Source organism: Diadema antillarum, unplaced genomic scaffold (assembly GCF_040938485.1).
Source record: "Diadema antillarum isolate AM-2024a unplaced genomic scaffold, OU_Dant_1.0 seq00000445_RagTag, whole genome shotgun sequence".
Taxonomy (NCBI): Eukaryota; Metazoa; Echinodermata; class Echinoidea; order Diadematoida; family Diadematidae; genus Diadema; species Diadema antillarum.
The window spans coordinates 1,840,776-1,865,675 of record NW_027271419.1 but is presented as its reverse complement, the minus strand read 5'-3'; the positions used below and the strand labels follow the sequence as shown (position 1 = coordinate 1,865,675).

Sequence of the window (24,900 nt, the reverse complement as noted above, 5' to 3'; positions counted from 1 at the left end):
AACTAATGATATTAGAGGCATAACTTGGGTGAAGGAATCAAAATAACTCAAAATATAAGGGCAATCTGTAGAAAATATTATTGTTTTCAATTATCTCTATTATATCTATTGTTTTATGTCTTTGTCACATATAAACAAAGGAAACAATAAGAAAATCTTTCCAGGACCATAATTACTTCAAATTTTGCTTCTTCAACAAATTTCAGCCAAGAAACACCCATTTCATACACTGTAATGCTGTTAAATGAAATGGGAACAGAAAAAAGATGCAAAATCTGACTGACATGGTTGTCAGTTTATGGTTGCCATGGCAACCAGCAACATCAAATATAGCTACATTATATATCAAAATGTTCGCAATAAGATTTTAGGAAAAGTCACCAAATTTGGTTGAAATTGGATTAAGGACGAAGGAGTAGCAAACGAAAATCTGGTAGTTAGGGGGGGGGGCACAATGTGCCCCCCCCCCCCCTTGGGCTTTATAGGGTTAAGTTAGTAGGTGGCACATTTTCAGTAAGCTATCATTTTATTATTGACTTTTGGTGATTTTAATATCTCGATAATCTTTTATCTATACATATTTATGCTGTTTTTTTACAGAATCTCATGAACAAAATTTAACCACATACATTTTCTTTAATATTTTACATAATGTCATCAATATGCTTTATATTAAGTTCAAAGCACTGAATGAAAATAAAAGTAGGCCTATGATATGTCACATAATGATTCAACTTGGGTAAGTAAAATATAAGAGACATTATTTAAAAACGAAATCGGTTGTAGAAGTCATTTCTTCCGAGCGGTCTTACGTGTCATTATCTATTATTTTTTTTACACCGGTTTGCTTCTTTTTTTTGGGTGAAATTTAGGTCAGTTCAACACGTGTTGGGAATCACTTTTGGTGACCTCAAGATGACCTTTAATTTTCAAGAAGCACAAAGAGTGATATATTATTGTGTAGGAAATTTTATGCACTTTAATATGATATCATTTACATGAGATTTGGGTGTTTCTATGAAGAGTTATAAGCATTTATATGAGATTCCATTATTTTCATTGAGCGTTACCATGGAAACGGCTCTGGAGGCCACACCCACCACTAAGAGAACAAAAACCAAGTGGATTCTGATCACTGGTCGTCGGGGCTATTCAGAAAACATCACTTCAAATTGTCCCTAATGGGGGAGGGGGTCCCACACTGGCCCATGGACTATATAGGCCATGCGACAGTTGCTCCCATGAAATATGTGCACGCTGCTTTGAGCTAAAAATACATTCTACCCACAATTATAACACTGACACTACTCCTAATCCTCCCATAAACCTAAAACCCTATCACAAACCTGATTTTCGTCTCACCTCCCTGCCCTAAATATAAGTCCTTGGAGAAAATTAATAAGACCGGAACAATAATGTCGCAGGAACAAATCATGTTGCGTCACCGCATTTTATATCCTAGCACGTGCACGTCTGGTACATGACTGTATTATCCATTCATAACATTCGGGAAAAACATGACGGCTATCAAAAGGTCCTAAACCAGTCTTTCGATCCGTTAACGCATATAGTTATCACGAACACTACTTGACGGTTTTCGACAAAGCTTCAACATGAATCTTAAGACTTTATTACGGGAGCTACAGTGTTCATGCTTTTCACAATTCTGTCTGCTTTTCAGTATATTTTTTTAATCTGAACTCAACACCAACATTCTCTTTCATTTTTTTTTTTTTTTTTTTTGGGGGGGGGGGGGGGGGTCCATCTCTACTCACCTTAAGAGCCAGATGGTGCCGAGCGCGTGTTTGTTTTCCTATCAAAAATCAATTTGTGAATTTTGACGTTCTTACCATCCCATTCACTTCTATGCACACATTCTGCCTTTCATCCATTACGCTATTGATCGTGGTAATACACAGTGCCGAGAAAAAAAGAAAAGAAATTAAAACGATAATAATCGGCGCCTTCGACGAGATGTGAGATTATGCTTGATAGCGAGTATATTCAGTGTACAATAATTTCACGGTGATGTTCTCTATTTGTTAATCCAAAAATGATATAAAGTTCGTAATTCTAAAGTTCGTTGTTACAAGTCCCAACAACCACAGGGTTCATCATCCAACCATCAATCAATTAATCAGTGAACTCATTAATTCATGAAGTCGTTAATAGCCATCATATTCTTTACACGGCTGTATGCAACCACCGGCTGAGGTGTAAAGCATCTCTTCAATTCCCTCTTCAATTCACTCTTTCGTTTCTTTGATCAGCGTGTAGGCATTCTCTTTCTTCCTTCCTTTCTTCCATTTTCCACCTTTCTGTCTAGTCGTGTCATGTTATTGTGTGTCTCCTGTTTTGTTCCGTCTTGTTTAAATTATACTAGATCTTGTGTTAAGCATATACAAATAAGTATTTCGTTAGAGTTTCTTGAGTGGTTCACAATCTACAAGCTTGCTTTTTAGTGGACCTCTCAGTTCTCCTTTTTTTTTCAACTGAAACATAGACTTGTATTATTTTGCTTATACATGCATATATATGTAACTTTATTATTGTATCATTTGATATCATTTCCAAGTTGTGCGTATACGATTGTGATAATAACCTAATTCATACTGTGTTGTGTTCTGTTGGATAAAGGAGAATGAAATGAACTGAAATGAAATGAAATGAAAACGCACCCCCTATACCTACAGATGTTTGTTCATCGAAAAAAAAAAAAGATATGGGATTCCTTAGTCCGAACCTGATGGCGTTATCCGAAGGTTCGTTATTCCGAAGGTTCGTTATACCGAAGGCTTGTTAATCCGAAAATGAAACAAGGACTAATTCCTATTTCGATTGTTCGTTTATCCGAAAATGAATCAAGGTTCGTTATGCAGAAGTCTTTGAGAAAATGAAATTAAAGGAATCGTATAGTTTTTGTCGAGACCTAATTTCACGTTTCTAACATCTTTTTGTGAGATAATGAGAAACCTCTTATGAAATATGAAAGAGCATGTAATTCCATGAGGAATTCAACGTTTATTTGATGAAAATTGGTTTTGAAATGGCCGGGATATCCAAGACAGAGCGATTCTAGTGAATTGTGGGACCCACATTTTATTACGATCTCTTTCTTTTACTTTGTTTTTGGATGTTTCAATCATTCCAAACCCGATTTTCATCAAAATAAACTTTCAATTCCTCTTAAAATGTTATGCTCTATACTATTTCATAAGTGTTTTTTTTTTTTTTTGGTATCTCGCAATAAGTTAAAAGCCCAATTCTCATCTCCACCAATACTGTACCATCCCTTTAAGAAAAAAAAAGTGTGTAACGAACCTTCGGATTTACGAAACTAATTTTTATTTCGGATTAAAGAACTTTCGGAACAGTGGACTTTTTTTTAATTATCAGATCAACGAATTTTCTGCATAGCTAATCTTCGGGAAAACGAACCCTCGGAATAACGAACTGTAACCGTATTTCAAAGAAACAACTGATCAATGAACACAAAATCTGCTGCCAGCGTCATGCATGTAAGAGGAAGTATCTTTCATGGCTGTCGGTCTATAGGTTCGGTAATGTTGGGTTTGCGAGTTGAGTTCATGAAACACACGCACATACACACACACACACACACACACACACACACACACACACACACACACACACACACACACACACACACACACACACACACACACACACACACACACACACACACACACACACACACACACACACACAGAACAAGGAAAGTCACGTTTACCTAGCAAACTATAAATCTACAGCAAAATATAATGCTCGTGTTGCCGTTTTTCATGATGATTCAAGATTCATATGAAGATTCAAGGTCCTATCTTAAGTCAGTGGTGTTGAAGCACTGGAATGCGCATTATTTTGTGCCTGGATATAATAATATTATATACTATATATATTTATGATCTCGCGCTATAATTCGACTTTTTATCAACAGTACAGCATGAAAATATTACCAATAATTATTTTCATTTTCTTTTTTGAGTTTGCATTTTTTTTTTGTTACAAGTATCAGCTTACACGACCGTTGATACTCCGAGAAGTGTGAGGTGCTGTCGGGGGTGGGGGTGGGCTCTACCCAAAGAGGTTTTACATTTTATAGAACCTCTTTGGATCTACCCCACTTTGATCTGCAGCTCGTGTTGATGAGTTTTGTGCATATTCTAGGTTCTTCTTCTTCTTTTTCTTTGATGCTTTTTTAGAAATCAGGAAACTGGGGTAAAAAAAGCTCCAAAACATTTTCTTTGAAGCTCCCGAGTTTGTCTCATGTAGGTGGACAGGTAAGCTTTATACTAAGTTTGATAATGATGGTTTCACTGATCACTTGACTGGTGCAGGTGCAACCCATGGTGCAACCCACAGAACAAGAGTTCAGTCTGTGGTGCAACCACGCGAGATGATGAACGCAAAAATCAAGGATAGCGCCCTCTTTAGTTGCAATTGTTAGAGTTTGAGAAAGCCTCGATTTCAACGCATTCTCCGATGATGGAAATTTCAATAATCAATCCTACAATTTGTCTGGGTCATGACTGAATAAGTTGCCCCAACCCTGCAAAAAGCTTTAAAAACATGTAAAGTGTCAGTTTTCAAATGACAAAACAATCTTGATGTAATCGTGAGGAATAAATATCGTAGGGCCTACCGGTACTGATCAGTGTGTGAGTGCAGGCCTACTCTCCGGCTGTGAGTGACTTTTCCTTTTCTTCCTTATCCTAGAGCCTCCCCCTTCTTTTCTTTTTTCCTTCTTCTATACTTGTAGAGACTTTTAGTGACCGGGCGTATTGTTTTGATATTGCGATTTCTGTGAATGTTTTACAACACGCACAACATCCTATATGGCCTAGCTCAATACTGTACTCCTATATATCGTCCCGGAAACTGAAACGGTCTCCACGATCTCCATCTATTCGACCAAAAGAATTCATTAGAAAACAAAACTGAATCAAATTAACTCTTGGAGAGGAAAAAAAATCCTCTTGTGATTGGTTGAAATAGTTTCAGGTGATTATAGGCCATGCATTATTTGGATACAAATAAACTTAGGCCTAGGCCCCATGGCTCGCTTGACACTATTTGGAAAATGACGTCAGTTTATGACATTTTCCAAATAGCGTAGGCCTAGTAATCAAGTATGCATAATGTCTTTGTGAATAAGACATCGCCTCTGGATGCACCCCTCATAAATTGTAACAGTTACCGTAGTGAGTTACTGCCCTATACTATACTGCCCATTGCTTTGACCGGAACTCTGTAACAAAGTAGTTAGTGTATTTGTAGGCCTATACTAAAAGCATGCACATGTTTCTTCTTCTTCTTCTTCTTCTTCTTCTTCTTCTTCTTCCGAGTAAGTGCAGTCCACCATCTGGTGTATTTTCGCACTGTTTGGCGGGTCTGGTGTAGCCTTTTGTCAAGGCCCTCTCGCTGTACGGTGTAGCGAGCCCAGCCGAGTGGGCTGCGCGCTCGGATGGACTCGCTTCGCTCGTCCGTTCGCACGTCCGTTACAGCGAGAGGGCCTTGACAAAAGGCTAGGTCTGGTGGGTGCCATAGAAGGAATGAAAATGAAATTTAGAAGTGTAAAAATCGCGCACTTTGCAAAAGAGGTCATAGAAGGTACCACGGTAATTGTCCATGTTTAGATTGATATTAAATATCGAGCGATGATATTAATCAAATTAGGAAATCCGCGATTTATATTCATGCGTGCGATTGAAATGTATGCCAATAATAATATACAACAACAAACGTCAATTTCCTGTTGATATAGTTCTTGTGTGGGTGCTCCATCAATATACATGTGTAGTTTAGTGTATCGTCGCCTTTATCTCGCCTTGTACAGTGTGTGAACTGTGTGAACGCAGTGCCATGACGTCATACCACAACAAACCGGACTACAGTTACATGGATGAAACAAAATGGATGATGCCGACGACTCAAGTCCGACGATTTCTCGATCATTTGACTCCATACCCGCTGATAAAATGAGGGAACTAGAGAGAGAGGCGGCGATCAGAACAAGAGAGGAGCGTCTCAAGACCATTTTAAGCCCGATGGAGGGATTAGTGATGAATATCCAAAGCCTTTTGGTCTGGGAGAAGCCACAGCCGAGCGCAGTCATGTTTGTGTGTGCCAATATTGTGTTTTGGTAAGTCGGACAGCACGTTTGTAGAGCTAGCTGCGCGGTGTGTGTACTCGCCAGTGCAGCGTGCGTTTTGTAGGCCAGATCGGCGTGTTTTTTTTTTAGACGGCACAGATTGGGGAAACTAAAAATCTATCGGGGACCCTATCCCTAAACCTAACCCTAATCCTAATCCTAACCCTAACCATCAAACCCTAACCCTAACCCTAACCCTAACCCCAACCCCAACCCTAACCCTAACCCTAACCATAACCATAACCAAAAACCCTAACCAAACGTTTTTCCCATACTGGTTTAACACGCGCCATGCCCCAATCTGTGCCGTCTTTAAAAAAAATGCAGCCCGGCTCCTGAGAGTGGAGCTGCCCGTGCTGTGCAAAAGCCAAAGCCCAAAGGCAAGCGAAAGTAGGTTCATGCTACGATAAACCCAAACGTTCCTAGAGTCCTAGAGAGAAACAAATGCACTGTCCAGGTAGTGAGTGATGGAATTGTTAAAAAAGAGCTGTGGCTTTGACGTGACTTGTGTCCAATTAAAGATCGTGTGAACAAAAGGCAGTATCCTCACTTCTGATAGAGTCTACCCTTCATTGTCTTGAGTGATTGGCCTTGCTCAATCAACATGTTCTTTTTTTCTTTTTTTTTAATGGATGATCATAATGATTACAAATTCAAAGTTGAAATTGGTGAAAGAAGCCTGTGTCTGTGTAGAGAAACTAGATAAAGACTGTTGTATTGATCAGCCAGAAGAGAGCCAAGGTGTGCAGCAATGCAACAGTTACTAATTGATTATTTTTAGACATGCAACAAAATGTCATATAGTCTGCTTGTGCTACAGACCACAGGCCCATGCACAGCATAGGCATAGCCATAGGCACAATATGCTAGACTTTCCTGATGAAAAGCCATGTTTGTATATCCCGATATTGACTTCTTGTGTGTGTGTGTGTGTGTGTGTGTGAAGTCTTGATAGTTGACAGAAACACTGAATCGGGGATGCCAAGTTTTAAAAAATTTTATGAGTGAGATTTTCATGACTCGACATCTCGGCGCGCAAATGTGCTCGCGAGCGAGTGTGGGAGGTTTTTTTTAGCCCTCCGCGGTAGGGAGCTTTTTCAATTTTTAGCTCTTAATGGTGCGATCAGGTGCATACTTAAGTGACTATTTTTACTTATCTTGAAAGACAAAAGGGAAGTGTACCCTCAATTGCAACTATCACTTTAATCCTTTGAGCTATGCTCATTATTATAGGCCCAAGTTGCACACTTCGCCTGATACGTGAGAAAAATGGGTGCCATGCGTGAGATCGTGAGATGGCCCCTAAATGCTTGAGTCTCACTCAGAATGCGTGAGACTTGGTAGCTCTGACTGAATGTCCTGAAGAATGTGGCATGATATAATCCCTCTTCGTAATACTTCCTCCGATTTCCTCTGTCCAGGCATTTCATCAGTGTGTCACATGCAGATTTCTTCAATCCGTGCTTTACAAAATTGTACATCACCTCTCCATTCACTGCCATTTTGTCAGTGTGTGCATATAATACTTAAAAATACTTTAGGTGGTGACATCCTGCCACTCCAGTGTAGACTTTATTATCTACAGAAGACTACATCCTGTAGTGGATTGTCACTGTCAGCAGTATGAGAGATGACATATTGTAGGTCCAGTTGTGTGTGTACAATGGAATATGGTGCGCGAATATCAGAACAGTCACTTTTTAAGAAAATCTCGCCTATTGAATATTGCACAACCCAATACCCAAACTTGCTGTAGGTCCAGCACGATGTCCTTTGGTAAATACTGTATTAAGTGATTGGTACTATTCTCCGACTATTGCCAGTCGTCGTTGCAGGCAAAACACAGTCGTTTTGCCCATTTTCGGTTCTCAGAATAATGTGGCACACAGGGAGTTGTTACCATGGCACATAAACAGCAAAACAATGTTCTAGGATTGCCTGACAAGTGAGAGTGTGTAGTATGTATGAACAGGATTGATTATAAATATTCTTACACTGTATGTCTTTTAAGTATATTTTCTGTGTCCTAATTCTTATGCCTGCAGATTGATTCTCCATATTTACACAGTCCTCTCCATCATATAGGCCTACACTTGTCTTGATTCTGCTCCCTTGGTGTACTCGATATACCCCCTCAATAGGAGCAAATATTGCATGATTAGCTTTGTATGGCCTACACATGTATGACCACAGTATGGACAAAGCTCATAGATCCATGAAGCGAACTATTAAAACATCTGAAGAAAGGCTTGCATTACAACACCAAACTTGCCACAATGAATTTGATTATCCTTTATTAGCCAGAAGAGAAAAAGGACGTAAGTCACTGTCATGTTTTTAGCAGTGGAGAGTCTAGGTTCAGCAGACAACATTCAATGCTGAGACCAACACGTACCATGGGTACAGGAACAACATCATAATTTTGATGTCAGCCTGCTATAAACTGACTTCCTAGTTTGGGATTATTGCTGGTGCTTATGTTGATAGCACTTATACCAACGCTAGTACCAAACCTAAAATCATGCAATGCTGTTCATAAATCCATGGACAGACAGTACCTGTATAAAGATGAAATGAAAGGAAAGATATTTTTTCTTAAATGGTCTGGGTTACTGTACAGGGAGTAAACCTCAGAGCATAGTTCAGTTGGGGTTTCAAAAATGAAGGAAATTGTTATTGAAAGATGACTGTTTGGGTTTAAACAATGCAGGGTTATCTGCTTCATGTGTGAGGGGAAATGGACGCGTGAAAGTTTGTCAAGTTTAATTTTCTATGGATCAGTCTAGCATTGCCCCTAATGATTCAGTTTCCAGGACAAAAACATGAATAATATAGGCCTAGAGAGTAATTTAATTTCTGATTGCTGAAATGGAAGCAGTATGCATACATTTGTACAAGGTCTGCAAGATTGATTTTAAAGTCAATATTTTGGAAGGGATGTTGCATGGGAAAGCTGAGGGTTTGAATTACAGTGTACACACAGTAGGGGTAATGTGATATTTGATATGGCTCTGCATTTAAAGGAGACCGCCATTTGATTTTCAGACTTTTACATTTGAAAAACTATGAATTAGTTATACTGAGTGCAGAGTTTCCAAATTTATAGTCATTGGGATGAGGAATAAGAAAGTTTACAAAAATTATTACAAATTGTAAAGAACAAGGATGATGACATGGCAGCCTCACCATAAGAAGGCATGAGTTAGGGCTCAAGGAAGCAGAACAAAAGAAGAAGGCATGCATAGATTCTACACAGAAGAACTTGTTAAGCAAGCAATATGGTAATGAACTTACACTACTACATTTCTGAAATATTATGCTCCTACGTCATCAACACTGTTCAGTGTATGCGTTTTAGATTTTTCAGAGTATTGGTTTCTCTGCTCACGGACCACAATAAATTCCACAAATCTATACATGGAGCTGTCAATTTATTTACTACATGATGTGAAATTATGAAAATCGTCTGGAATGCCCCTTTAATAGGAAGACCTGCATTACAATCATGCTCAGTGTATTTTATGTATGTCTGCCTTCACATTCGTGTGTTCAATTTGTGTGCCTGATCTGTATGCAGTCTTGTCGTCTTATGGGCATTTTATTTACAACTGTACATTGAAGTGCAAACTTGTAGATTCTTTTATAAACTGTCTAGGAAGAAGGAAATGATGTGTAAATACATGTACCTCTTCTTTAAAATGAAACTACCTGTGTGTGTATGTGTGTGTGTGTGTGAATTCGCAATATCCTTGTGTCTTGGTTTTGGCTTGCTATTTGGTAGGCTGAATGGTATCCCCCCCCCCCCCCCCCCCCATCAAATTTGATTTGGGTTTGCCTGATCCCAAGTAACTTTGTGTTTTAATAATGCATTCTAATTACATGGCATTGTCATATGTTGTACTATATTGTTTGAGTAATCGCTTGTGCATCATATAAGGAAAAAATGAAGAATATACAGAGCTCTGTAGGCCAGATATCATGTAACATTCACAAAGTTTGAGTGTTGTACTGCATGCTGTCTTTTTCCAGTGAAATCTCATAGTGAAGACAGTTCAAGTTCAGTAGCATTTAGCTGTATGATATTTACAGGATAGAAAAAGATAAATCTTATACAGTTCTGTATAGCAGCATGTGCGAAGTACTTTATTGTGAAAGTGTGGAAAAAGTAGATTAAAATGACTGCAGCACAAAGCAAGGTGCTACATATCTGTAGGGGTCTATTGGTTTAGTGTACATACAAACAGGCGTATATTTTGTGCAGCATTGAGGTAGTAAATGATCCCTGATTAGTCTGAAGTTAGAGAAGAGGTAAACATCACATCCCATGACATTTAGTTATTTAAACTGACTCAGCAAGCTGTACTTGTTGGCCCATCTTATCTGATTAGGCAAGCTTTTCATTGAGAACAAGGAAGTACTCAATTGATCGCCTGCCTATCATGTTGATGGACCGATTTAAACATTGATAAACCAATTTGTGATCCAAGTTTTATGCTACAGCTGTAGGTACGAATGTAGTAATTTGACATTTAGAAATTTAATTAGCTAGACACTTGTGTGAATATATTACTGCAGGAAAGATTCATTGTATCAATTAAAACTTTTGCTCATGCAAGGATAAAATTTACTTTAAAAAGTTTAGTCTTTTATATAAAAAAAGAAGCCAAAATAGATACACTGTACAATTGTATGTGGACAGTCTAGATGTGAAAAATGTTATGAGGTAAAGTGAGTGCTTCACACAAATACTGTAGTCTCACAGGTCTTCAATTGACCTAAAAATCTAAATTGAACTTATATACTAATTTGCTTCGATAAAAGTAAGAAACTAAATCATAAATTCAGCACTATGTCAACTTTGGAACTTTGTAAACATTTTTCATAATGGTATCTTTCTTAAAGGTGACTTTAGACTATAAAAAGCATAGCTGTTGACTTAATTGACGATATTGGTTTTCATACGATACACATACATTGTACGCTATGCTGGCAGGTAAAAGCCAGGGTCCCATTTCATAAAACTTGTTATTAGTTTTATAGTAACAAAGTTCATTTCTATGACAAATTTGCCCTCAGCCACTCAGATGCAAGAATTTCAGTAGCTTAACTATCATACAACTTGTAACTTGCAACTGATTGACAAATTGCCCTACATCGACGTAAATAAATAAGCACTGAATTGATCAGTGTTTAGTAGTAGCCATGATAAAAAATCATGGGCGTACATACTCGAGCAGGATTCGAACCTACGACCTCCTGATCACCGGACAGGCGTCATCTCCACTAGACCACCGAGCTTTCGCCCGAAAGCAAGTGTTGGTTCTAATCCTTATAGCATGCAGCGGGTACTGCTTTGTTATTCAAATTCATGAATTTCTTGCGTCGAGATGTTTTCATTGCAACTGATTGACAAATTGCCCTACATCGACGTAAATAAATAAGCACTGAATTGATCAGTGTTTAGTAGTAGCCATGATAAAAAATCATGGGCGTACATACTCGAGCAGGATTCGAACCTACGACCTCCTGATCACCGGACAGGCGTCATCTCCACTAGACCACCGAGCTTTCGCCCGAAAGCAAGTGTTGGTTCTAATCCTTATAGCATGCAGCGGGTACTGCTTTGTTATTCAAATTCATGAATTTCTTGCGTCGAGATGTTTTCATTGCAACTGATTGACAAATTGCCCTACATCGACGTAAATAAATAAGCACTGAATTGATCAGTGTTTAGTAGTAGCCATGATAAAAAATCATGGGCGTACATACTCGAGCAGGATTCGAACCTACGACCTCCTGATCACCGGACAGGCGTCAATATGAATTAATAATTTTAACCAATTATACTGGTATTTGATAATGACAAGAAATGATGCAGACTAGTAGAATATTCATGACTGAAATGGAAGTCAAACAAGTATGACAATTACATAGAACTTTATTAAGCCATTGCACAAGATTCTTGAATGGATTAGTATGTACACAGAATGAAGTTAGACAGATAATGTGTGCATTTTACCATCCAATCCTCGATAGGTTCCATCGGGAACCTTATTGCATGAGTTGTTCGGGCCACGTGATGACTGAAATAAAACGATTTGCTTGTCTTGAATCATTTTGCAGAAGATATGATGAAATCATGGCCTACAATATTTTAGTGGAATGTCATTGCATATTTTGCATCATAGAATAAATGACATTGTTTCCCCGATGCAAATGTGGTCAAACTTGTTTCATGGTCTTTGAAAACGTGTATGCAGCTGATTAGAAATTGAGGGGAAAAGTTGAAAACATCATGTTCCATCAAGCAAATTGTCTCAGAGATAAGTCCTATATACTGACTTGAGCAAACTAAGTTGGTGATTTTTCTCCATTTTTGCTCAGTTTCCCTATTCATATTTGTTTGATTTTGAATTCTCAACTTTCCTCAAAACCACTTTCTCCCTGAGACATATTTTTGTATTAGTAGGCCTACAGTATTCCTCATACCAGTTGAAGTATGCAAGCAGTTTCTAAGTGTATTTTCCTAGTACTTATCCATCTGTCTTAACTACTTGATGTCATGTACATGATGTGAAGTTCCTCCAGCTGGTTCATATGGCATTTGCACATCATGTGATGGGTAGTGTAGGGTATGGTCCCGTTCGCTTGTTTACTCCATCTGTGAACTGAACGCAGTTGGCAAACATGCAAAGCAATCAAGGCCTAATGTTATGATATACATAACTTGTACGTATACAGACTGTAGTGGTGCTAAAAATTTATGCTGGGCATAAAAGTAATGATAGTATTGCATACATTGCTGAACAAAAATTTTCACTTCTGTAGGAATAGAAAGAGGGCAGATTATAAGATTTTCAAACAAACAGATGATATCAGTATCAGATCTCATGTTTACAAATATGGTAAATTTTGAGGTCTAAGGATGATGCCAGTGGATGACTGATAAGATTGCACTAAGAAATTAAGGCAAAATACGGAAGACCGTATGTGCTGGAAAGTGTCTGTAATTTAGTGTAAAGATGATAAAATGTATCTTTTTTTAAGCTTAAAAAGTATTTTATACTTTTTTTTAAAGTATGGTTTTCTACTTCTTGAATGACTTGCTTGATCTCTATCCTTTCAAATAATATATTAAAAAGAATGATATATCATCAAATTGGCTGATGTTGGTCTTAAGATATCATTCGTCTCTACTTGTACATACATGTAAACATACTTCTTGTGTGTAGCAGTGACTTCAAAGTGCTCACTCATTGCCTAAAGTGCACTTCTGTTCTGAAAGTATGAACACTACGTATTAACTCCCTTTGCCTATTCATACATTACACAAGCATGGCACAAATTTGATGCTTGTGGATCTTGATTCGATTGCAAAGCGCTCTGCACAAGTACTTTAAACCCAGGTCATAGATGGGGCAAGGAATATCAAGTGTACTGTGGTGGATATCAGATGGATTGTGTAACAAGAGATTTACTTCCAGAGGCAGTTTACAACCAGCTGTGCGGCATGCAGGAGAGTCTGTTCTGTTTACGATATGTCAACTATGGGAATGACACACTATCTTTGCCCCGCATGATTGCTGGCAAGTTACAGAAATAGATCAGAGCAAGATTACGAGTCATTGTGTGTGACGTGTAAGGCACACGTACAAGTGTAGCCAACTGATAAATGTTTTTACTACATATTGTAGTAAAGTGCGTAGTTAAAGGAAATGGAATCTTGGCAATGCTATTTCTGCAGGAAAACTTTTGGGAAAGTAACATGCACAGTATCCAAAGCTACTTGTACATGAGTTTTGCATACAAATTATCAGTAGTACTAGAGAGCTGTTAAAAAAATAAAACACCCCATACAAAATATTTGCGTGAGTACTGTATGTGACAGAGTACTCATCATCATGCTTTCCTATCCTATTGTATGAAAGAGACAGTTGAGAGTTAATTGGAATTTCAATTAAGCCACTCATGCCTTCCTGATGTTGATTGATTGTACAATCCAATCATCCTGTGCTCTCAAACTTGGTACATGTACAGCTGTAGTACAGTGCGCTCCTGTTATCAAATGGTTATAACAAAATGCTTATTACAACAAACTAAAGATTCAGGTCCAGAAATTATCATCTACACAACAATACTTTGTGTATATTATCTTTCTGTACTTTGCTGTTCAGCTATGACACAATTTCATGATAAAGAAAGAGAACTACACATGTACAGGTCTCTGAGGACTTTGTTATTTTATAAAGGAAGGTGCCTGTGTAAGCATTTGGCATGATTTTGTGGTTGATGACAGCCATATTTTTTTTTTTCTCATTACAAAGTTTCAAAGTGAGATTACTTGAGAAACCTGAGCTGGATACGGGTTAATGGTTCAGGCAAAGTCTACTGTTGTTACTTCGGATCTTAATGCCTATTCTTGTGTGATTTGCTTGTGTAAATACGACTGCACTCGAAGAAAGGAGTGGGGACTCAACACTGGCAGTTGCGTTGTTGAATTGGAATCATGCCAAGTTTTGTGATTCAGTGATTATTTTGACATTTGAAGTGGTAGAATCCTCTCAAGCCTGATGTAAACAAGCGAAGGAATTTCAGCAATCCATGCCTAGTCACATTGAATGCTCAGGAGTGTCAACATATTGATCATACATGTAAACCTTCGTTGTAGGTCCATGATTTGATCAAGTGCCAAGTACAAGTTGTAGTAGGGTTTGTTGTTGTTTTTGTCCATGACTATTCGCTGACGCTGTTGCTGCATGATTGACAGGTAAATAATCATGTGACTGAGAGACGTTTTTGATAACCTATTAATGAGGCAATTCTCAGGTGTTTATCAAAAGAGGTTCATTAGCAAATATCAGGTAATAGGCAGTGATTGAGCCAAGAAGTTTGAAATTACTGTCACTCCACAAACTTGTTTGTGTGTGAATTAGTCAAAATAGAGAACAGCAAGAAAACAACAACATCAATGATTAGCTCTTGTGATATGGGATGCCAACATCATAAATCGTCGTACATACAAATTGTAGCTGTTTTTGTAGAAACATTCTGTCTTTATTGATGGATGACTGTTGAAAAATAAAAGAAATTAAAATCATCTGCATTGCCTCCTTTGGAAAGGAAGATCAGTATAAAACTTGTTCATGAAATCAAACTTTAGTAACCCCAGACAAAAATGGATCATGTGCACCTTGAACACAAGCTGGCAACATACGATGTAATGTAAACTGTATGTCTGCACTTTGGCACACAGTGTGTTTCAACCAGCCTATTTTGCATTGTTGGGCGTGAGAGATGCACTAGTTCCAACTTTAGTCCTGTCTGGGACTTGTGGATTATTTCCTTGACTCATAGGCACACATGAATGCACTGAAGACACACTGCATGCCATGCCAACAGTCCCTTGGGAGTAAAGATTGACAAACGTGAGTGTTTGGTTGGGACATCTCTTGCATCTCATGTTTTGCACACTGGATGAAGATTTAGGCAGATCGAGGAGGGTACACCTTTTTGGACATACGAAGACATTATACTGTGCAACATGCAGCAAATCTATAGTGACAGCAAGGAGGATCGATGCCTCCTTGATCCATAGTAGCTCCATGCTTGATCACAGGTCCTGTCGCTACAATCATGCAGTGCAAAAAGGGTGTACTGCCTGTTGATGAGAATGGAATCAACCAGGAAATATGTTGTTACCATCACACATTTTTGTACATGGATACAAGCAGGTGTAGTGGGCATTAAGTAAGTACAGTCAACCATGCATTTATACTTTATAAAGTCAAATAATCACCTAGGTCAAAGGTTTTTTCAAGTCCTCTTCTCTTTATATTCTATTGATTTTAATCCCCATAAGACTAATTTTCTCAAAATAGAAGCTACTTCTTCAGTCCAAATAGATTTGGCTTACATGTGTAGGCAAGCCGGACTGTAATGTACACACACACATGATATATGTCTAATATGAGACATATTTGTGTATTCTTATATCGCGGTTTTAATTTGTCTTCATCATGTGTGTTTCCATGTTGAGTACTTTATTTGTTTAGCTTTTTTCCCCAAACATTTCTTCCTTCTTTTTTTTTCAGTCATCCAGGGCCACTGAGCAACCGCGATGTTGTAGCCTTGCATGAAGTAACCTTGTTTTTCATACTCATTTCATCGTGCCTAATGTACCATGAATGGGCTGTCACTTCAGTGACAATCAATGAAAAACATTTGGGGCAAAATTATATCATTTTTCTTTTTTTTTTTTTCTTTTTGGGTGGTGTTGATGGTACAATGTATGTACCAAATGTGTTAGGTGTTTACAGTTATTGCATTGTGCAGTGCAGCGACATCGCAATTTCTTCAGCATACATTTTGTATTGAATGTTTCTTGTATCTTCAGGTATATGACCAGTCTGATTTTTTTTTTTTTTTTTGGTAGATGTCTGTATGATTAATGGAAAACAAAATGAATTGAGACTTATATGATACTTGAAGTGATGTTGCATCCAACAATGATGGCTGTGCAGACAGCCGTGCAAGTCTTTTACATTGTACGTACAAAATATTTGTACCCGTGAACAGAAGTCTTAAGAATGTGTGGCTTAATTTTCTTACTGATTCGTTCTATTTCTCGTTGAGGGAGATGCATTTTCATGATCAGCTTTCAATAGGACAGAGTGATGCAGACTTGGGGGTCTTTCAACTCATTTGCATATAACTGCCAGGTTGTAGTCTCATCATCCAGCCCTTGAATTGTGTATTGGCCGGGACATCAAATCTATTGACAGTGCAGAGACTCCAACCCAAAGCACCTTCTGATCTGGAGATTCTCCCGCCTGAAACCCCTAGCAAACGGGAGACTCTAAGTTGATGTGTGCGAAGCGCGAAGTTTCTAGGGTTCTAGATGCTCTCTGGTGCTATCTAAGGCTTATTTTTTCAACATACGATAGCAATAAGTAAGAAATCCTTTCCAACGGGAGACACAGAGCCAGGGCGCGCGGGAGAAATTAAATTATAAGCGGGAGAATGGGAGATTTTGCAAAAATGGGTTTTTGGCGGGAGATCTCCCGTCGAAAACGGGAGAGTTGGAGTCTATGACAGTGTAGACTTTCATGCCCGCGTTCTGGTAATGAACACACTGAAAACCATATTTTTAGCATGTAAATGTTCTGATAAGTATCTATACTTTGTCATGAAATGCAAGTGTGTGGTTATCATTACAGATTTCATTAGAATTTATTTTCCTGGTTTTTTGACATATATGTAGGAAGTGATGCCAGTTGACAGCCTTGAAAAAAGACTGTTATGCATTTTAATATCAACCAGATTATGCCAAACAGAAGTTGGCTGTTGCTACTGCGGTTTCGCACTAAATCAGGTAGGCGTAAACTGTGCATAGTTGTACATGTATAGACATTGAATTGGGTACTTGAGTGAAACTGAACGTATAAAGCATATTACCAGGCACTTTTGTGCTGGTACCACAACAAACTAGGTCCACGTAACAGCCTTAGCTGGCTGCAAGGCTTTCCTTCCTGTGCTGCCAAGGGGTGGATGGTGTCTTCGCATTGTTTGTTTACTTATGCAAATCATTTGCCAGGGGTAGTGAGCTGTATCGCTGTAAAACCATACAGTATACAATGTAGGACATGCTTGTACATGTATAGTTTGGTCTGGTTGAGGGACTGCTATTATTATGCCTCTAGAGGTATTGTGTATTTTCTGTCCACAGTGAAATTTGTTGTAAGGTACATCGGCTTAAGATAGATTCAGGGTGCCACAAATGCTCTTTCCCTACTTGCCCAGGGCAAATCTCCCTATCGCATGTAACTGTAAAAACTCAAACAGCAGTGGCGCTACGCAATTTCCATGAGAATACAATGTGTTGACATCAGTGAGCTGTGCCAGTATACAGTGTGAGATCTATTTGGTCATGAGCAAAAGAACAACAGCGACAACAACAACAACAACAACAACAAAAACAACAACAACAACGACAACAAAAACCAGAGCACTGTTGTATTTCCCCAAACTACCATAGTTTCTTAGATTTTCTCGGCAACGGCTATGATGTGTTGGGGAAAAGAAACATTGTTACAAATGTATAAGCTCTGAAAATACATTGCTGTTGTGAAGTGACAGTGTTTTAGTCGTGGTAAAAAGGGGAAAAATTAGATGTGATTACCGCATCTAATACTCTCTATCTGTGCCTACCGCACAATAACGTCGCATCATCGGAAGTACGTGCAGAAGTGAACACTAAAAGTGTGGCCCCGCTTGACCTCCTTGTGTTGTGCATGGATGTGTAAGATCACCTCATTCATGTGCTCGCAGCATAGGCCAGCTACAGACCTCACTCCTAGTGACAAAATGTTTGCATATATAATGTATTATATGCCATAGGAAGAATTAATTATGCGCTCTTGTTTGGCAAGTGAAATTGATGGGTGTGTGCCCATTTTAAAAGGCATCAGCCATGTGCCTTAGTGCCGTTTTGAGCAGGTGCAGATCGAGGTATAGCTCTTGTAATGCCCTCAGAATATTGGTTTTTGCGCTTCATTCTTTTTAGTAAACAAATTGGGTATTTATGGCCATTGAACTGTCATGAACAGTGTTTGTCAGACTAGATATATTTTTGAATGTTTTAGGGACTACCAGCATTTGTTGGATGGTTTGGTTACTTTGTTTCATTTTTTGAAATTAAAGATGACCTTCGTCATGCTTGTGCGGTTTGCTGGTAGGTGACCTGACCACCATATCGTATTAGTTGTGCCAGCTATTTGGGAAATGCATTGATACATAAAACTTTGTCAGTTGTTAGTTTTTCTTAGTGTATGCCATGGTGTTTGTAATTTGACAACAGTATCAGCAACCTTGATCTATACCTAGTCGTGGGTATAGCCTACATATTAACAAATATTTTGAAAATGTATCAAATGGGTGAGTTCAGGGAAAGTTCATGAAATTCTATTGCTGAGAAACCCTGTATTTTTGTGCAACATGCTTTTTAAAAAAAAAAATATCCATACATGTGTGTTCATGTTGGCGAGCCATCAACTTTCAAATGAGTGGGTGGTGTGGTAAACAGTTTGACAAGTCACATGTCAAAGTATTGCATTATTCATGATGCAGCCATTTTCTTCCAAAACACCCGCAATTCAGTCTGGAAAGATTTGCCAAAGCCAGCCATGGCAATCTCATTGTTTCATGAACTACACTCCTTGGCACATGTACTGAACACAAAAATGATGACTCTTTGTCCTAAAGTTGGCAAGAGGTGTATTGGTGTATTATGTAAAACATTTTAGATGTTTAATTTTTGCTTATGAATTCAAGTTCAGAGCCTGTACTCCTAAACTTTTCTATGCAATATTACAAAAGTAACATTGTAAATTTCCCGTAATATATAGCAATTCTAAGAGCGGGGTTTAGTCAAGTTAGTGGGATAGAGATATTATACTTGACTGACGACAGCAGGGACGAATGTGGATTGTAGCATTGAGGAGTAGAAAGCGCCATGATACGTGATGTCGTATTAAAGGCCATCAGTCAAGCAACCATGCACATATGTTATAACTATTATTCCGATATAGGGTACAGACATATTAAAAAAAAAAAAACAGATCTATAAGGTTACCCTTAAGGTCAACCTTCCAGCCCCGTTGGAGTGCTGCCAATAGTCTGTAAGTTCAGGTGCCATGTGCTGCCCTGGAGGCCCTGGCTAAGGTGTGGGAGGGATTGTGGGTCATGTTTGCTCCAAATGTTCCTTCCTGTTTTGCCTAAAAATAAGACTTTCAGTTTGAGTGATATCGCTGTAGGTAGTGTGTGCGTTCACACCAAATTTGGTTATGTCACTACTTGAGTGGCGTTTAAAGTGTGTTCACGTCTGATGGTGAATGTTTACGTCGACACTATTGCTTGAGAGCCTGTAGAGCTTTTTATGAGAACATAGGTGTGGCATCTAGATGAAGACTTCTTTTATTTCTCTTTCCATCCATATTTGGCACACAAGTATGAATCTTGTGTCAGCTGTGCCGTAATAAATCAGATATTCAGTAGAGAATGATGCTGATAATTAAAAGAAGAAACATAATAGAGTTATTTTGTTTGTGCCGTGAATGACATTTTTTTTGGCACTTCATTGATTTGACAAATATGTACAATTGTATTTGTGTATGTACATGCAAAAAAGCAGGAAGGATTAATGTGGGAGGAGGCCCTTCCCCCCCCCCCCCCCTCCATAGTAGGGAGTTTTTTTTTTTTTTTAAATTTGGGATATGAAATAATGACATTTGGTGCATACCTGTGAGTCAGTTTTAAAATGAAATTGCATTACAGGTATGCACCAAATCTCACAATTTTATTAATAAACTGGTTGTCTGAGAACAAAATGCAAACAAGACGTTTTATACTTGATGTCTGAATACTGGCTGGAGATTGGCAATTTCCCCTTCTCTTGAAAGCGCGATCTACTATATGCATTTTGCCAATTTTGTGGTCCTTTTTTTCCTTGCCACGCCCGAAGGCATGCAAAAATGGATGCTGAGAGTATGAGCTTGAGATGATGCACTGAGGCACGAGTCTTGCGCTGGAGATGGGAGACTTGGTATAGGTCTGTGTAGGTCAAGTTTGGATAGATTACTGAATGCTGTGCAAGTGTAGCAAAGTTTTGTTTGTTATATTTTGCCTGCTTCAAAGTTCATAATTATCATGGCAGCATCGGCCCTAATTTGCAACTTAATAATGGCCAGGTGCTTTGTACAAAACATTCTGCTTTCAAAGTTGTATATATTTATAAGACAGGGTATTGAGATGATAAAAATAGTTGCTCAGGGCGAATCTGCCATGCGGTATTTAAAAGATTGTCTTTCATCTCTACATGTACAACTGAGTGTAACAGAAAAAGAAAAAGTGAGAGCTGCTTCTGTCGTAGTCTAAGCATTATGAGGTTAGTATGAAAGCACATAACATGCTGTCGAGTGCACTGTTTGCTGTTAATGAACCTGTCTGTATGATTGATTCCCTGGGGATGGAATTCTGGCCCAAAATTTGAAGGCTGGAAAAACTATGACAGAAACATGAATACAGAATTACCGGCTAGTTTCCCAGTGGTAGGCATTTAAATCAAATCTGCTGTATCTGTATCTTCCGTGCAAACAACCAAAATAGAGAAAGCCATCATAGTGGTGATTAAATTCCTATTTCTTTTCCTGTTTGCCTTGTTGCCTGCCTCCTCCCAGGTTGGCTGCAACCACAAACCAGCGGCTAGTCTTCATCGCAGCCTCCATCAGTTTTCTGCTTGTCTGTGCCGAGACCTTCCGCTATCGCGTTTGGCCGAACATGCGAGGTGAGTGCACAGTGAAGCATCTCTTGGCTGTTGTGTTTGAAAGTCTGCTGAAGGTTTCAAACCTCCAGTAAATTTGGGTTCAGTGTTATAACCTATAGTTGTTTTGTGTTACGGGCTTGGGTTAAAAACCTTCAGTTTCAGGTGTTATATTGATTATCAAAGTACAGGTTAAGTCATGTTTAAACTTTGCAAGCTTTTTCCGATGGTTATACAGTAAAAGTCTTTTTATGTTTGCCTTCTTTCTCCCTTTTTAAATGATAGTGATGATGATGATGATGGTAAGAATATCATTATTATCCTTAGAGTAGTAATAGCTACATTGTAGTGTTAATAGAAGATGTTATCAGATCAATATCATCATTTGAATGAGAATTACTTTTTTGTGTGCTGCTTTGATAAAAAAAGAAGAATAATTACCATTGTTGAATAGTGAGCAACAGCAACCTCCACTGATTTTAATAGCCACTGTCAACATTGATCCTTTCCTCACTGATAACGAAGAAGCATGACGTATTATCTTTAAGTGACGAGTCATATCACGGCTGACTCATGTACATGTAGTTGTTTTCTTGTCACCAAATCATGTGTATGTGCTTTATCATGCCGCACTACAGTAGCAGACCACACAGGGTACCTAGAATTTGCATAGCATCCTGAGGTACCCACAACAATTGTTCCTGTGCTGCTTACATTGCAAATTTGTGATAGAATAGATCATGAGAATTCCACACATTTTCATTTTTTGGGAATATTGAATAGAGCACTTAAAGATTTATTGACTTTACCTCCTTCACACAGCAGGGGGGATAATATTATACTGTAAGCATAATATCAGTAATGAGCAAGTGAATTAAGTACTTTTCAATAAAATGAAATTTTGTGAAATTCTCTTTACAATTTTTTTGACACCCGTCCACTACAGTGACACCACAAATGGTTGAGATAGCCTTCTTTTCCAGCAGTGATTGACACAATCATTTAGTAAAAACTTTGAAAATTCATTTCATAACAATTAACATGAATAGATTGTCCAATTTTCTTCAAACTTCGCTGATGTTTTCTTCTACTATTTCTGCATTACATTGAATCACAATAATAAACAGTGAAGTTTTGATGTAGATACCCCTCGATGTTTTCTTGAGCCTGACAGGCATTCCTCTCTAAATGCTGCGTTTTGCATGCACTGGGACATTTTCATACTTTTTTTTTTTAAATTTTAAAGTACAATTTTGAAGGGAGTGCTAACCTACCTCTGCTGATTGAGGAAGGAGTTCTTCATGAATTTTTCCTAATGAGTAAAACTTTTTCCGAAGCTGCGTGCATTAGTTGATCCCCCAGCCCTTATGATATGGGCAAGTTCCATTTAATACGAGCTGGGGAGGCCTGCTGTTATATTTAGGGGGCTGCAGAAGAGCCAAGGCCCTTATGTAATTACATCTGAGTCATGTCAACCCTAACCTTTTCATACACACACACACACACACACACACACACACACACACACACATGTTGCACTCTCTTTCTCTCTTTCCACCCAAACAACTTTATGGACTAAACCAGGAATGTTTGCATAATATAGGCCTACATTTTAATTTTGCAAAGTTTGGAAGAGCCAAGATTCGAGTTCATGCACCCAAAAGTTCTTGTCTACACTATGCATTGAGTGCCAGTGACAGTTCTGTCTGATACAGTTGTTCTGTATAAACAAAATTAATGCTCTTGTATGGACATGCTAATGCGCAGTGCGTCCCAAATGTGTCTTGTAAATGGATACGATAGCAATGTCTATGGGGTATCAGAAAAAGCATGCATTAAAGGGTGTGTACAGTTCTGGTTGAGGTGAGGATTTAGCTTTTAACGTTTGGCGAGATATTCAGAAAGCACTCTATGAGATGTCAAAGAGCATGCAATTCTAAGGGGTATCACAAGTTTATTTGATGAAAATCGGTTTTGAAATGGCTGAGATATCCAACAACAAGGTTAAACAAAGAGATATCCTAATAAAAGATGTGGCCTGTCACCTTTTATTATTATCACTTTTTTTGATATCTCAGCCATCTGAAAACCAATTTTCATCAAATAAACGTCGAATCCCTCTTAAAATCACATGCTCTTTCATATCCCATAAAGAGGTTTCTCATTATCTCACTTAGGAATGTTCAAAACATGAATCCCTACCTCAACCAGTACTGTACAGAACCTTTAAACTGTTTCTGAGGGCAACCTTGCTGCTGACAAAACAGTAAAATATTCAGTATGAGAATTCAATTTTATCAATTCGTGAAAAGTGTAAATTTACGCCTTCTTTCTGAAGGATGGGACATTATGCTCATGGCTTTCACACATGGCAGTTATTTGCCGTAAGCGTTGCCGTGGAACAACTGTGATAATACCATCACGTCTGTGGCTTACTCAGCCTTATGACTTGCTCCAATATAACGTTCACAGATCTGTCATGTTCTCCCAGGTAGTACATGCATTTCTGTGCTTGTTATCTAAATAGTGCAGTGAGATGCAACCTTGTGGTGCACGCATGCACATGTATGATGTAAGCATGCGTCAGAGATATTCTACTCAATGCAAATTTACCACTGTGTTGATTCAGATATGGTTTTTAAAACTGTTTGTATTCCTATAATAGTAAACATCATATTATATATGTTCCACAGAGTCACAAAGAAACTGACTCAGAGGTAGCAACATCTTTTTTCCTCTTCAATAAATGTACATTGTAAGGAGTAACTAGTTCAGTTTAGAATCATAGACCTCCCCCCCCCAAAAAAAAAAACAAGAAAAAAAAAAAACCAGATTTGTGTCAGTCGATTAATGTATAATGAATAATTTACATAATCATATTCATCCCCTTTTAATCATTACAATGTGAAAATTTGCTCTGATTTGTTGAGAAAGTGGAACGGCCTATTTATGAATATGTTCATCAATACAGTATACTGTACCCATTTTAATTTTTTATTCATTTTCTTATTTTAGGGGACTGAATGTAGATCTCAAGAACAAGTATTTGAAGTCAGAGATGCAATCCATGTCAAGTATAAAGATATGCAGTGTGGTAATCATACAATGTGTACTGAAAAAAAACCAACCCATGATATGATTATTCCTTTCACTGAATACACTTTGTACAATGAGGAGTTGCTTTTGCCTGAATTGGGTCAGAATGAATGAATTTCTCATTGATCAGACTCAGGGCTGTAGTATGCATACAAAGTGATGTACATGTACAAGTAATATATCTTTACACTCAAATATGCAGCTACTCAGTCTACTTGTTTATCGTACATGTACAGCAGGTATTACAAGTGAATATGAGTGAATGAATCTACATTTTTGTATCAGCAATACACAAGTGAAGGTTGACATTTGTTGC

General features: G+C 38.2%; 1 protein-coding gene across 1 annotated transcript in view; it reads left to right on the top strand.

Moving 5' to 3' along the window:
- The first annotated feature begins 5,922 nt into the window (after positions 1-5,922).
- Positions 5,923-24,900, top strand: part of LOC139732719 (reticulophagy regulator 3-like) — a 29,562-nt gene continuing 10,584 nt past the window's right edge. Inside the window, exons 1-2 of the mRNA XM_071643571.1 lie at positions 5,923-6,163; positions 21,406-21,512. Coding sequence (XP_071499672.1) covers positions 5,934-6,163; positions 21,406-21,512 — 337 coding nt within the window. The 5' untranslated portion in view covers positions 5,923-5,933. The remainder of the gene's footprint in view (positions 6,164-21,405; positions 21,513-24,900) is intronic.